Source organism: Antrostomus carolinensis, unplaced genomic scaffold (genome assembly GCF_000700745.2).
Source record: "Antrostomus carolinensis isolate BGI_N321 unplaced genomic scaffold, ASM70074v2 scaffold3128, whole genome shotgun sequence".
Classification (NCBI taxonomy): Eukaryota; Metazoa; Chordata; class Aves; order Caprimulgiformes; family Caprimulgidae; genus Antrostomus; species Antrostomus carolinensis.
The window spans coordinates 27,913-44,016 of NW_010333614.1; the positions used below are offsets into that span (position 1 = coordinate 27,913).

At 36.0% G+C, this 16,104-nt stretch overlaps 1 protein-coding gene across 1 annotated transcript in view; it reads left to right on the forward strand.

Annotated features, from left to right (window-relative positions):
- Positions 1 to 16,104, forward strand: part of KCNH8 (potassium voltage-gated channel subfamily H member 8) — a gene marked incomplete at its 5' end in the record, with an annotated part of 99,752 nt that overhangs the window by 17,061 nt on the left and 66,587 nt on the right. The window contains 2 exons of the mRNA XM_010173913.1: positions 4,628 to 4,785; positions 10,501 to 10,708. Of these exons, the coding sequence (XP_010172215.1) occupies positions 4,628 to 4,785; positions 10,501 to 10,708 (366 nt within the window). The remainder of the gene's footprint in view (positions 1 to 4,627; positions 4,786 to 10,500; positions 10,709 to 16,104) is intronic.

Genomic DNA, 16,104 nt, shown 5'->3' on the forward strand with positions numbered 1-16,104 from the left:
CTAAACCTCCCCTGGTGCATTTTCCTGCCATTTCCTCTGGTCCTATCATTGGTCGCCATGAAGAAGAGATCAGTGCCTGCCCCTCCTCTTCCCCTTGTGAGGAAGTTATAAACCACGATGAGATCTCCTCTTAGTGTCCTCTTCCTCAGGCTGAACAAACCAAGCAACTTCAGCATTTCCTCATATGGATTCCCCTTTAAACCCTTCACCAATATTCTGGTTGTCCTCTGGACACTCTCGAGTAGCTTTGTATCCTTTTTATACTGTGGTGTGCAAAACTGCACCCAGTACTCAATGTGAGGCCACATTAGTGTGGAGTAGAGTGGGACTATCATTTCCCTCAACCAGATCACAATGCAGTGCTTGATGCATCCCAGGGCACATCTTAGATAATTTCATATTTTCACAGTATCAATGTATGTATGGTAAAATCAGGCTTTCCAGATCCAAAGAGTAACTAATTTTTAGTAAAAAATAAATTTATTTCCCCCCATTACAATAGATTATAACACTAATTTATTCCAAATTACCACAGAACATCTAATCCCATGTTAGGTAGTTATTTTTTAGAAACTGTTATTAATTTTTACTACTAAGTACATAGAGCATCCAGTATATATCTGAAACTGAAGGTACCTATGATGCTATGTTTATCATCCTACCTAATATGAATAGATGGTATTTTTCAGTAACTGCCTCTCTTTTTGTGGGCATAAGCTGTCCTTGCAAAAAAGCATATATTCATTGTTTGTGCCTCTGTTTCAATGCCAAAGTAGAACAGCCTAAAAAGTGAAAGACAAGATGAAATATAGCTGAAAAATAATTTCTGCTATACTATATGAAGAACTTGAAAATAGTACACAAAATACCAAAATGTTTTAGAACTGAAGCTACTAATATTTATTTGTTATAAAATTGAAAGATATGCAATGGAATTATCTTTTTTTAATGGTGAGGAATATGTATATGAAAAATATGCATATGACAAGGAAATTTATTAACTATGCATTTGTCTTACTACACGTTAAATGAAAGTCTAATTAATATTTTATGGAAGCTGATCTATCATAGAAATGCTTCTCTGATTATGTTACAAAAACTTAAAATCTGTAAGGAGATGAAACTTTGAAACCTGGTTGAGTATTTTCAGTTAAAAGGAAAAAAAGAATCAAGCATATATAATGAAACATGACTGTTTTATAACAGCTACGAATTTCATCAGACCCTTTTGTGGTTCAGAGCATCATTGAACATAATAAAAATTCACAAAATGGGTTTCTCAATGCAAATCTCAGTAGAATTAAACGAGATGGAAATTGACACTGTTGTAACACATTATACCAATGTTTGGCAGTGCTTAAGGCAAACATTCTCATACTGTGTGCCCCAGAAATGTAGATGTCTTTAGCTCCAGTTCTTCATAGCTTCCATCATCACAATGTCCAAGCAGCACACCACAGCAAACATGGGGGAAAGTGTCTCTACAAATACGTTAAAGGAAAAAAGTTTGATACTGCTCCTCTTAAAATAGAAATACTGTCACGGATACTGCGTGATCATAACAGATCTCCTGCTCAAACCTATATAAGAGTTAGTAATTTTTTTGTGTGTCAGCTATTCCATTATATTTAAAATTAAGTGTAAGCAACTGGGTAAAGTTAGAGGTGGATGGATTTCGTTTTCAAACTTCTTTCTTTGCAAGGACAATAGTATGAATTCTGTTGTAGGACTTCAGCAGTAATTTCTGAATGGATTGTGTGGCTGCTCTATTTGAGTATCTATGTCCATAAAACATGAAAAAGAACTTGTTATAAAAATACTGGATCTGCCTAGTCCAAATGTAAACAATGCTAGCCCTACGCATTTGAGTCCTGTAGGTACCACTAGCCAATGCTGTCCTGGTATAGTGAGAGTCAAAAATTTCCATTTTCAATGTTTTTTAGTAACAAAATATCCTGGTTTTGCCAAACCAAAAGTTTCTAAAATAAAATTCTGGAAATTAAAAATTGTTTTAATATGGACTAGTGGCAAACTATGCCTGCTCAATGAAGCAACATTTTCCACTGAGCTTTTATAATGTGTCAGATTATATCAGATTGATTCACTCATTGAGAGGAACCTAGTCCGATACTTTTTCTCTTGCTTTGCTTTACAGTGCTCTCCTTTACTGTAAGTCTGTGTATAGGCTATCCTTATTATACTAACAACGTTGTTGACAAGTGTCATTTCCAAGGCCTTCTTGATTCAGAAGTAAAGGCATAGAAAACAAAAACTATGATAACAAAGAGAGAAAATCTGGGGGAAAGTGAAAAGTCCTTGATAAATAGGAAAAATCAGGAAAGGGGAAAAATACCTGACAACCAGAACCTAATAAAATGTGGCTTCTTTAAAGAGAGCTGCATAAATGTTTACATATTCTATTTTTAGTGTACATGTTCTGTATAAACATAAGGTTTTGATTATTTTTTTTTTTAATTTTCAAATAAATAATGGGGGGGGAATATCTTTTAATGCTAATTTTTGCATTTTGCTGTCTATGTTGTGCAAAAGCTTGCAAACTGGACAAAGCTCACCAGCTATTCTTTTTATGGCTCTAGTGGTAGCAAAGCTTTGTGTGTCATATTCTGAAAAATCTGCCCTTTGATTTTGCTGTCTGAGAGGTGTGTGTTTGTTCATACACAGTGGCCTTTGCAAACATTTCTTATACACTGAACAAAAAATGCAGGATAAAAGGTATATCAGAAATTAGGCATTCATTCTCATGAGTGTATAGCAGGAAGAAAAGTTCTCAAGCCCCAGAAACTGCCTAGAAAAGCAAGAGTAGATTAATCTACTACTCCTACTAATAATCCTACTACTACCCACTTTTTAGTTATAACTTCATTTTCATTAAAACCAAGTTAAAATATTAACACTGTTAGGGTTCATTATATTTAATTATGAAGAGACAAAGTTTGAGATATGTTTAATTTTTAGGACTTTATAACTTTCTTTTTAATCAGGATTGTGCTGAATTGGAGCAGGTTTACATAGCACAAAAGAAACTATCTGTGAGGAAAGGAAATATCTGCATCTAAAGAGAAAACAAATCCCTTGAATAGACTGAAACTATTAAATACTTTCCTTCTGTGTTTATTTCCATTTGCAAGGCAGACATCACCTTCCTATACCTTCACCTTACTGGTGGGCAAGAGGCTAGATTTCACTTATGGGTACTTCATTTGACATTTCTACATCCCCTTCCCCAGAGGCTGTAAGAAACATCTGTTTGGACAGCAAATGCTTCCCAAAGGTCTTCACATTCCTTGCTACGTATTGTGCAGAGCCAGCTTCAGCAGCTGCTGCTACCACCTCCCTACAAGAGCAGGGTGTAAGAGGCAGCTGAAGGCCTATCTTCTTGTGCGTCATCTAGCAGACAGAAAGAAGTCAGTGCTGCTATTGTTGCCATAGACAGAGGCAGAAAGCACAGGGAATTCAGTTCCTTCCTTGTAACACTTACTAATAGGCTACCTAGATTACAAATAACACAATTGACAAGTCTGTTACACGCAGGACTATCTAGAAAGCTGCTTCTTGTAACTTGGACATCAAAAACATCCATTGGCTTTCAGGCTGCCAAGAACATCTCCCTGCATTTGTTATTTTTTAATGAGAAAAAAGTCAATCACATTCTTAAATGTCTTTCTAACACTTGGGATCACTTCTTTCTCTTTTATGAGGCAGTCTTCACCGCAAGGCATTAGAATTTGTGAGGCAGCAGACTATCTTGCTGGAAAATGCCAGGCTTGATGATTGGCTGCACTCTTTTCTGACACTGTAAAAGTTGTACAAGTAGTTTTTACTAATGTTGGTAGAAACTGGGTGCATAGCTCGAGGACAGATTACAGTCTTTGTCTTGTAGGACATGAAAATAATTGAGAGACTGTTGTCAAGACCTGAGCTTTTCTTTGGGTATTAATGTGTTTTGGCAAGACATGTCAAAAGTATATCTCATATTGAAAGACACTCATCCTGGAATGTTAGACAGAAACATACAAAATGTACAACCACCAAGCAATTCATGTGATCTCCACCATAGCCCCAAAGCCTTTTTTTTTCAAGTCAGTTCGGCATATTTCTGTTGATAAACAAGTGGTTAACCATGAGGATGACATTTCTTCTCTGTGCTGGAAAGTTATCACTCAATAAAGTTTCAGTTACACCTTTTAAATGGAGTAATTAATTATTTTTTATCTCAAAAAAGCCCTATAAATAAGTTTTATGTACAGCAATCATTTTTCATTAGGAAAAATACTGTACGAGTATTTGGTACTGTTTAAAAAGCAATGTGGGTTGTTTTTTTCTTTTTTTTTTTTAATCCAAACTCCCTTTGAAATCAGTGAGTTTTAAATGTTTTAAATGTTTTAAACATTCTTTTTACTCCTTACAAAGAACTACACTGTGCCTCAATTAGATTAACTCTATGTATGTGGATCTGTTATTATATTTTGTTTGTTTCTGCATAAGATTCTTTATCTGTTTTTTGCCATGCATAAGAAAAACAGTCAGTGTTATGGTGGATTCCTGGTGTTAACTCCAGGAATCAAGATATTGCTGTCTCTGATTCTGTTCATTCTTTGTCAAGCAGATATTATTTTAAATTTCCGAACAACATATGTCAGCAAGTCTGGCCAAGTTATATTTGAAGCAAGATCTATTTGTATCCACTACGTGACTACCTGGTTTATCATTGATTTAATTGCTGCACTTCCTTTTGATCTTCTTTATGCTTTCAATGTCACTGTGGTAAGTACTAACTTGTCTTTTTTAATTGTTCTTTTTTCAATAAGGTTTTTTTTAAGGGTTTTTTTCCCAGATCTGGAGACTAAACCCGAATCAACTAAAATACCTTGGTGTCTTTTTCAGGTTTGTAGCGCATTTGCTCATTAGATGTTGAAGGAAAGAATACAATGTAATTGTACATATTGACTAAAAGCATTAAAAGATTGGGTGTCAAAGTGGACATTCGTTATCACGAAAGACACTTATGTACCATTTTCTTATTCACTTTTCCTTACTTTGTGAAAAGTTGCACCTACGTTAGCTTCATTTTTACTTACTGTACTCAAATGCAATTCCCTATAGCTTTTGCTCTCTTATTCTGCATAAATTAAATCCTTAACTTTTCAAGACTCATAAATTGTTACTACAATAAAGTAAATGATTGCTATGGTCTGTATGATCAGTATTCTTCACTCAGTCTGGAATCGTCTTTCTCTTTACCTCTGGGCATCCTCATGCAAAAATTACAGTATAATCACTAACTTCTGTGTATTCTAATATCTACTACTTAAAATTGCCATTAACTTTGGCTTGGTTTTAACTCATCTTTCTTAGGATAATAATGACAAAATGCTTAAGTCACTTTGAAAAATGTGTGGGTCTAATGTCTGGTGATGTCACAATCATGATTGGTTACAATTGTATTGGTTTACTTATGCTAAGATAAAGGATTTTCTTCTAATAGCCCTATTAGATTTAGAAGAGTAAGAATCTACTAAGCAAAAAAAAACCCCAAAAAACTAAACAAAAACCTCTTGGCTCCCAAAAACAAAAACCTCAACACCCCCTCCCCACCCCTAAAAAAAAAAAAAAAAAAAACAAACCCACATAAAAACCCCAAACACCCCTTCCTTCTCCAAAATCAGAAAGTTTAATTTCGGAAAAAAATGTTGGCAGAGATTTCTCAATTTTGTGGATTTTTCACATAAGAGACTTGGGCTTTTAAGCTGTCCACTTTCTAATTCTCAGGATTTTGATCTTTTGTGAACAGATGTACTCAATCTCATTTTCATTAAATGTGAGTTACAGACAAGTACACAGGTGATAGAGTAGACACATATCAGAAAAAAACATAGAAAAACACTAGTCAGGAAGGCCCCCATGTAAGGTATCCTGTTTGGTTTTATCATTTAGTTCCATTTCCTTTGATCTCCCTTTTCACTCCGTTTGGTACCTTAAGAATCATCAATCTGATGCGAATACAGTAGCTTTTAAAATCAGACAGTTAATAGTGCCACATCCTTCATTGTTTTGGGGTTTTTTTGTAACCAATGAGTAATCTATTTATGTATGCTATCTCAGTTTATCCCTTACATTAAAACCAAACAGCCAGCATATCTGTGTTGGTTTAATTTCCATTAAGAAGTTTTCATTGAATGAACCAGGTCTTATCTTTTCCTTCAAGGAGAAAAGAAAAAAAAATATTTTCTTTTTTAATTGGGAAGTCTGATATGCTTTCCATACTAAATTCTGGGAAAGAAAGTATTATCTAATAATTATTTTTACAGTTAAAATGTCACAATATTAAAAATGTTACTATAATGTTTAATACACAGCCCCTCTCTGTTTAAACTTTTTTTACCTAATAAGATCACTAATATGATGGCTAAGAACATCCAGGGACACTGAAATGTCCCTTTGTTAGTAGTGGATCCTTAAAGAGATAATAAATGATAGTCTAATTCCTAACATTAAGCTCCAATAAATAAATTATATAGAGCAATGTTGATCTCATAATTAACACTGACAGGCATAGCTCCTTGAATGATCCAATAGCTAAATACCTTGTCAAAAGTTTTTGCAAGGTCAAATCTGCTTCCTTCATTTGGTTGGGCCAGACTTTGGTAGCTAGCTGCTATATGGTAAAGACCACTATGCAGTCAAGGGCCAACCCTCTCTTGGTAACTGAGAGCAAATCCAGAGTTTGGGAGTCTGTACCCTGCACTCACCCCAGGTCGTTGTGTTCTCTGTGTGATTCCTCGATGGGAGCACAGTGCCTTACTGTATCATACTTCCCATTGTGGTAAGACAAGGCAACTTGTTAATATAATCCTCAAGATAACAAGGTTAATATAATCCTCAAAATAACAATGACTATCAACTGTTTCAAGTGCGGGGGGAGGTGTTAATCACATTCCACTGTTTTCCGAATTTATTAATTTAATAAGCCATTTCCTCATATCTGTTCTCAGATTTTCACTTCATCGACTCTCAGATGTTGCCTCAACAGAACGGTGAGAAGGGGCATCAGGGAGCATCTCACTCCTTTGCTGTTCAGGCCCTGGCACAAAGGCCAACCCTTTAGGGATGCTCTAAATTCTGCAAGCTATAGGTATAGTGCCATACATACCTATGTATGTATGGCACATAAATGTCATCCTCTAGTTGGAGATTTGTGGAGTTAGAGTTCGTGAAAAAACTGTGGAGTCTCTTGCCATCCTTGGAGATATTTTGAAAGAAAAAAAAGTGAAACTGTATGAGCTGGCTCTACTGCCTTTACACCTTACAGGGATTCTGCCCTACCACTAAATGGGGAAATCTTTGGGGGTCTGAGACCTCAAACACATTCCTTCCTAACCTCAGTGCCTGCTGAGACCCCATCTCCTTCCATCCTTGTATTCATCTGACGTAAGGGATCCCTTAATCTGTGGAAATGTGGTGTGAAATGCTGCCAAAATTAAAAAACAGCCATTAAGCACTAGTTATAATGGTTAAATTTGCTCCTCTCTGAGTAACTATTGGTGGTTATAGAGCAAGAGTAGCATTTTTTGAGGAAAACCAACTAATCAAGGAGCCAAAAAGGATTAAAGATCCCTGCCAATAGTTGTTACTTAAAATGTATCATGTTTCCTCATTAATTCCTTTTTGCCTTAGGAGATGATTATTCCAAGCAGAGAATTTCTTCACTAGATTGTGGCAACTTTATGTCTCAGTACTTCTCAGCACTATGCTGTGGCTGAGTTTGTGTTAATTTTAGATAAAATTCTGTCTCTGTCATTTTGACAGAAAAAGGTTAACCCAGCTAGTCTAAAACTATTAACTAAATGGAAAATTTAGATGGTTTTATATCTGTGGGCAAAGCAAAATCTACACAGGCACAAGTATGAGTGCTGACTCCTCATTTTGTCTTTCTAAATTTGTGACATAGAAAAGAAAGCTGCCTGATGGCATTTCAGGTCTTCCAATGGCAGATTGGACACAATACAAGAGTGTTTGGTATTACTAATGAGAAAATTCGGTTCAATTACATGTGCTTAATTACATCTGTGTTCAAATTTATGTGGAAATTATTTTGAAATGAGGCGGTCTTTAGGCCTTAAAATGAAACACTTGTCCACTTTAAAAAGTAAAAAATATTATATCTGATTCACTGTTTTTACATCTATCAGTGTTCTGTAGCTTAATAAAAGGGGTCAGGGTTTATTCACAAGTGATAACTCCAGGGTACACTTATTATTGTAACAGGCCTTTTGAAATTTCTTATTTGTAAGAATACAATTAAAAAAGAATTTCACTTAAGTTATCTTTATTTAGTTGTGATGTGGTAGAACACAGGCACCCATGTAAAGACAAAGGCTCTGATGTGAAGGCCATAGCACATATACAATCATTACATATATGTTTATTATTACTACAACACCTTGCAGAGTCAGTCGTGAATAGGGATCTCTCTATGTTAAGAGTGCAATAGAACCATGTTTGGTTCTACCAAAGTGATGAGAAAGAAGAAAAAGAGACTTTGGGAAATGAATTACCACAGAAAAAAGAGGCAGTTTGTATAGCCATATGTCATTCAATTAGAATAATTACATTTTAATATTTATATGACTGTATTAATACAAACATGGCAATTCAAGTATTTTATGGCCTTCTGCCCTAGACTTGCAAATATTCTTGTGCTTAAGGCAACAGGCATAACTAATTTCAATGAATTATTGTAGATGACATAAGATGGATAAAAGAAATGCAAGAAGACTGTAATTTTTTGTGTGCTCTAATGTCAGATCTTATTCCTGACAGCAATGAACTTCAAAGTATTTTAAATAAGTGTCATGTGTTTGTTGATTTTCTTTTTTCCCTTGCTATGGACATGGTAAAAAATGTAAAGGTTCTTGAGGAAAAAAAAAAGAAATAATGGTCAGCAAACACTGCATGAAGAAGCTTGTGGAATAATTAATTATGCACTATCAAAACTGTAGTAACCAAAAAAAAAAAAAAAGGATATTTGTAGATTTTTTAATTTTCTTTTTTACAAGTTTTCCACTTAATTCATGAGACTGGAATAAAATCAATGAATCATTAAGTATTCACTAATAAATCTAAAATATGCCATGTTACAGAATTTATCAATCAGCTTGGACCTAATTGTTAGTGAATGCACATCTATAAAGTGATAATTGCAGATTACTGGTTTTATTAACAGAAAGGTTTAGCTTCAGGTTATTCTGGATTAGCAAAGAAAAAAGATGTTGATCCAGCTGTGCTTTTAGATTTTCTTTTCAGAGAGCTCATTACTGTGCTCTGGGAAGACTGTGGGAAGACATGTCGAATTTGATGTTGTTTTTCTAGCTGATGCATGTATCCTGTATCAGCCAGGTATCTAGTAGTCTAATGCCTCAGTAATGAAGGGGAAAAAACCTTACTGTTAATGAATATTATGCCTGTTCAATCCTAAAGAAATTATATTAGAAATATTTGGGATCCTAATCTGCATATAGTTTGCTGACTCTACCCAACAGCTGAAACATGAGCCGAATGTGTTTCATGTAAAACTGGGAGCCGTACGTGCTCTGGTGTGGATGTAGGTTGGAGGATGCTCTGGAGGGGGTGGGGTCATCCAGGGACTGCTCACTTTGTGCATTTCTGCATCTCCTCTGGAGCCAGAGCCCATATATTTCATGAATACTTAGGGTGCTGACCAAAATAGGTGCTGCTTTTGCAACATAACTTGAAAAGCAACAATCTTTTAGGTAAGGAGTTTAAGGAGTAGTACTAGAAGTTTCAATACAAGCCTTTTTGGACTCTGACTTTGTACAGAGCAGCAAAATGTGCCCAGGCCCCTGAACATAGGTTTAAATCTGAAGAACAAATCTGAGTCTCCATTCATTTCTCTGCTTCCTTGTTCTGCAAAATACCTGCTATATGTTGTTGCCTCTTCTAGGCTTAGTTATTAAGATGGTTTCATCTCATACATAGTTGAGTTATGCCTACTGTTTGACTGTTAGCAGAAACTGAAAATCATTGTGTGCTTGAAGATGTTTATTTTGTGGTTTTATATTGAAATCTAATGAATCTTGGTCAGTTTGACAATTATGTTTCTTTTCTAGAGCAGGGAAGGATCGATTGTTGGAGAAATTTTTAAGTACATTCAAAAGACAACTTTGTATAAAAAAGACAAAAAGAAAGATCTCCCAGCATTTCAAGTTATTTTGGCTTGAATCAGAAATAGTAAATATGAATGTATACAGCAAAAATAAATACTTTTTTTTTCAAACATCTTCTTTGCTATTCTCTGCTGTCTTGAGATTTAGACTAAGCATAATATGCAGCTATGTAACGGAATGAAGAGTGGGCAAAAATGCATAGCTCTTTGGAAGATAGAGTTTCCTTTCATTGAAACGAGAACTGTGTGATACAAGTCAACTGCTGATGACTTTTTTTCTCTTCCTATTGTCCTAGGTTTCCCTCGTCCACCTCCTAAAGACAGTGCGGTTGCTACGCCTCTTGCGTCTCCTTCAGAAGTTGGATCGTTACTCCCAGCACAGCACAATTGTTCTCACACTTCTCATGTCCATGTTTGCCTTGCTTGCTCACTGGATGGCCTGCATTTGGTATGTCATTGGGAAAAGGGAGATGGAACAGAATAACCCTCTTACCTGGGACATAGGTAAGTTCTTTCCACCATATGCATACATATGTACACGAGTATGTATATGTATATATGTGTGTGTAACTATATAAAAACACGTGTAAGCCATTCAATGTCTCTTTTTTCATTTAATTTTATACAATTATTTACTGCTGGTTTTAGAGAAAAGGAATTGCTTGAATTCCATATTTTTCTAGCAAGCAGGTTGTATACTGAATGTAGATGTTTCTTGGAAGTTAACTGACTAGCAAGTAGAGGACAGAAAATTTCACTAAATTTTTTTTTTCTGTACCAAGTCTTATAAATTCAATACAACTTCTGAAACTCAGGAGTTTGAAAATCTGGTTCCTAAGAAGTCTTCTCTAAATTTGTAAATTGAGAAGTACATTTCTGCCTACTGAGACAAGAAAAAAATTCTGTAATCTGCTCTATGAATACTGTATGTTTGAGCTTTGACATACATCTTTCATAGCTCTAAATTATTGATTTTAAATGGGGAAGAGTGATGGGAGGTGGGAGATTTTCTTTTTTTCTTATTTTTCATGGTCACTGGCTGTTTAAAACCTTTACTGAAGTATTTGCCCAAATTGCATGTGCCTAATGTGGTAACAAAAATATTCATTAAAAAATAAAGACCAGTTTGTGGACAATCTCTGACTGAAGACATTGGTGTTCTGAATTTCGGGTCAATCTGAAAAAGAGGGTTAAAATGAAAAGAAAATTGAAAAAGTAGAAAACAATGAGATTTTTAAGAGTGAGTCAATATTTGGGTAATTGAGTATCTAGACAGGAAAGGGCTAGACAGACTGTATAGAAGAGTAGATGAGAAAGTTCATCCTCCTTTTTCAAATTAGGAAAATGCTTCAACAGAGGCATTCCCTCGAGTGTGCTGACTGTTCCTTACTGTATGTTGAAACAGATAGGACCTAAATTGCCTTCAGTTAAAAACTCCCTTTGGAAATATTTCCCAGCTGGTTGGCAGGCTTGCCATTTTGCACAGCAGATAAGGTGTTTATCAGTGGAGAGATGATTTTGGAATGCTCAGTTTTGATCCAAAGTTTAGTTTCCACCTTAACCTTCTTTCTGATTTCATTGAGTGTCCCAGATTGACTTTTTAGATTTTAAACTTTTCTGTTTAAGGTTTATTGCTATTTCCAAGGGTTGTACCCATATGTAATGGTACAGTGGGGAATCAGTACACCTTGTACAGAAGCCTGGCATCACCAGGTGTTTGTACATCACTAAAGGTGTGTTGCCCACTAGTGCAGCAGCTGATGCTCCACAACTTCCCACATGGGTTATTCTGGCTTTACTGTAGAGGTTCATTTCTTTTGCTATCTTTCTCAGATGCCATGTCAACATCAAGCATCCCTTTTCCTCCCTTTTCTTACTGGTTCCTTGTGTTCCATCTTTTTAATTCTACTTGTATTTACATTTAACCTAAATTTATTATGTGTTCACTGAAGCAGGAGAGGAAACAAGGTCAGTGATAAAATTAACTGGAGGGAGAAAACCCTGCTTGTCTTCTTTATGCTGTTACATACTAAAGACATGTTTAAAAGCTTATGCATAATTTAGACTGTTAAAGTTATCTGTGAGAGGAAAAGAATGTGCACCTGTCTGTTTCATAAACACTCAGTATCTAATGGTGAGACAAAGTTTCCCAATAAAAATCTATTTGGTGGGGGGAATGATGCAAATACCTGTGACCAAAGGCTCAATGACATGCATTCAAACTGCAGTATTCCTTATTCTTATCTCCTTTAATTTCTTTCTTCTCTCTTAACCCTATTAAATATCATCTAATAATAAGTCGGAAGGAAAAATGACAAGTTTGTTAAAGGTGTCTGACCTCAGTTGAGGTGAGGGTGCTGGTCAGGAAAAGGAAAAGAAGAAAGTCCAATAAATACATCTCTCCAGTTTGTCCATAGGTTACTGAGAGCTTTGTGAACTCTTTTTATTCTTCTAGTTGGTTTTTTATTCCTCCTTCCCTTTGTAAACCAGGTCTGTGACCTGCTGCTGAACTCCTCATAGAGTGCAAACCTGTCAAAGAAAAGACTGCAGCTGTAGGGAACAGTATACAAAGAAAGCCCACTGTGCACAAATTGGTCAAATGCTGCTAACAGAAAAACAAATCCAGATAACAGTAATAATAATAAAAAGAAAAGTCTCCCTGGTAGGAAGTAGCTATGAAGACACATTGTCAGCTTATGCAGGCCACAAATGATAGCTGATTTCAAAGCATTCATTGCAGTCCCAATAATGAGGATGGGCTGCATCCTTGCTCCCTGATGGGGCTGCTGGCAGCACTCCCCATGCAGCCCGTCCCTCTCCCTTTTCCCTGAACCAAGGCTGCATTCAGCATATTCTCCTCATATCCCCTGGGACTCCTGCCATTTATTGCTATGAAAACATTAACCTTCACCTCTCAGTTTTTTCCTCTCTTGGGCAATGACAGTAATAAACAAATATCCCAACAACCTCATTAGAACAAATCCTAGTTTAACTACAACAGAGCCCTTTCATGGGAGTCCCATTTATGTCTTGGTGAAGAGTGTTGTATCTGGGTTATCATGCACTCATCTTCTAGCGGGCTTCCTAAACAAGAACTGCTCCTTAACAACCTCTCACCACTGGCTCATCTCAACATGAGACTCCATGACCTTCCTTGGACAGCCGCAGGCAATGCGGCTCCCTGTTGGGTGGGCCAAAGCACCTCTTAGTGGTGTATACTCAGGCTTTAGCATCCTACCTGGCAAAAGGGCTTAGCTGTTCATCTTACAGCTTAGTTTTTTTCCAAAAGTGTGTTTTTAAATTTTTGTCTCAAAAGCTGTTTTACCACCTTCATGGATAGTCTCTAAAATATTTAGATACCATAACTGCATAATAAAAATTATTCTGCAATGACTCCTGCAAAGCTCCTACAGATTTTAGTTCTGTATCTGTCAGAATGGTTATTTCTGAAGTGATAGCACTAAATTAAGCATTTTATGCCTTTGGGAATTTGATTGGGTTTTTTTGTGGGGTTGGTTTTGTTTTGGTTTGGGTTTTTTTAAGGGAAAATGTTTTAAAATATTCAATTATTAGAAACTGGTTTTTTTTTAAAAAACAAGCTCAGAAAATTCCAGGCACCTGGCATGAAGCCATTATTTGGCAAGGACCACTTTAGTGCTTGCTAAAATTGCTAGATAAAATTTCTGTTTAAGCTTGTGTGTCACATAGATGAGCACAAAGAAAGATTATGTAATTTCTTCAATCAGTGCAAATCCTACTGTTTTCTGCACGCAAACTATTTGCTAGTGAAACACAATGGAGCTGTCTTGCCCCTCTGTGTGATGTAATTTTTGCTACTTTGGAAGTACATCACTGAATTTATTTAGCTAGCCTTTGTATTCACCTCAAGAAAACTTCAAATGACCAGTCTGCTACACCTCACAACATCCATGTAGGCAATATATTGAGGGCACAACGGTAGGTGTCACTTAAGGTATAAGTGATTAAGCAAAGTCAAATGAGATCTGGAGATCATAATAAATGACAAATAAATAATGCACACAGGAGAAATCTTGCTTTTGGGTATAGTAAAGGTAGTGTTTTTGTAAGACACTGAGGATATTCTTGTCCTCCTGTATGAAGGCCTCAACTGGAAATTTTTGTGCAGTTTTATACAATTTTTTGCATGCAGGCAAAGCAGTAGAGTATGCTCCTTAGTCTCGTACTTACAGGTTTTAATTTTTAAACTTCTAATTTTATTGCATTAATATCAAAACTAAATACTCAAGTTTCCATCAATAGATCTTACACAAATTTCATTCCAGGCATTAGGAGGTCTTCTAATTAGTAGCATTAAAAAAATTCAACACAAAATGTTGAACATTCCTATACTTTTTTGTTAAAACAAATGTGTTTCACCCATGGAAAGTATGTTTTTTATTCTTCACTGGAGTGTCTCAGGTGCTATCTGCCTGAAGAACTAGTACTGTGTGTACAGATGCTGCAATGCATACAACAGCTGAAATACAGAGAAGCGTTTGTTCCAGGAAAGGAAAACCATGCCAAGAATAAAAAGATTTCTTTTTTCTTTATGTTTGCTTCTGTTTTGAGAGGGAGGGGCAGAGAGAAAAAGAAGCTTTTAACAACCTCCTTACTCCATTTAGTGCTTCCTCAGAAAGCCTGAGACACAGACTTCAAGACTGAGATTTTGCTAACCCTCAAAGCAAGTATTTTAAAGCTGTAGTAATGTTAACATAATTCTTTGGACCTTGCTGTGCTATCAGATATGCATCATAGCTCAGATCTCACAACATTGACTTTAGTGGGAGTAGCATTTGCTTCTGTGTATCTGTTTCTCTGTCTAATTTAAACAAATGAGGTGCTTAATTTGCATTTGGATTGGGGCAATGGGAGTAGTACAGTTCTCCCTTTGAAAATACCCAGAACTGAAAAGTGTATTTGCTTTGTTCTTGTTGGGCTTAATTGTAAGCCTTTATTTCATTTTTTGTCCTTATTCAGACAACATTCTCATTGCAAATATTTTTAAAACATGGTTACAGTCACAAATTTAACCATGTGATTACAAAATGAGAAAGATGTATCTGGGAATACTACTCATGAACTGTCATGATGTGGTGACATTGGGACATCTGCCAGTGTAGTATAATGTTAAAATCTGGGTCTCTTGCTTAGCTCTAGTATTGATATTTTAACATTACATGAGGTATTTGGAAGATATTCAGTATGGGCTCTAGAAATCTTTACCCCAACAAGTTCTCCCATCTCAGGAAATAGTTGTTCCACATGCAGCAGCTTGACTCTAAAGTCTGATAAAAACATGACTCCTGGCCTGGTCATTCCCATCTGCCTCAGACAGTGTTACACTCCTTGTCCTGCTTTTCCCTTCCAGCTTTTTCACATCCCTCTCTGTTACACTCCACCTTGCTCCTCTCATTTCTTCTCATTGGTGAAACAGACGTTTCCCTGAGACATCGCATGATTTTCAGCAACCTGTAAAAATGAGATTAATTTTCTGTTAGCTGACATGTAATAGAAGCTAGAATGTGTTGTGGTTCCTGGCTAGTCCCACCTCTCTAATTCCATTGACTTCAATACATTGGTTCTCTTTTCTATAGGTTTAACTGGTACCAGATTTAGGCATAAGTTCTTTATTTGCTGTCTGCTGTTTTGAATTAGTATATACGGAGATATTCACCTTCAAGTTCTTATCAAATATGAGAAATTACTTTTTGATCTGTCTCTACAGGAAGCAGATAATATCAAAAATGTTTCCTCTTGCTAAAGGCATTCATTCTGTGAAAATCATATGAGCTGTTGAAACTCAACTGTCTTGAGTGTAGTGAGGAAATTAGGAGAAGGCCAAGAGTCAGGATGCTGGTTTCTTTGGATAGTCAAAGCTG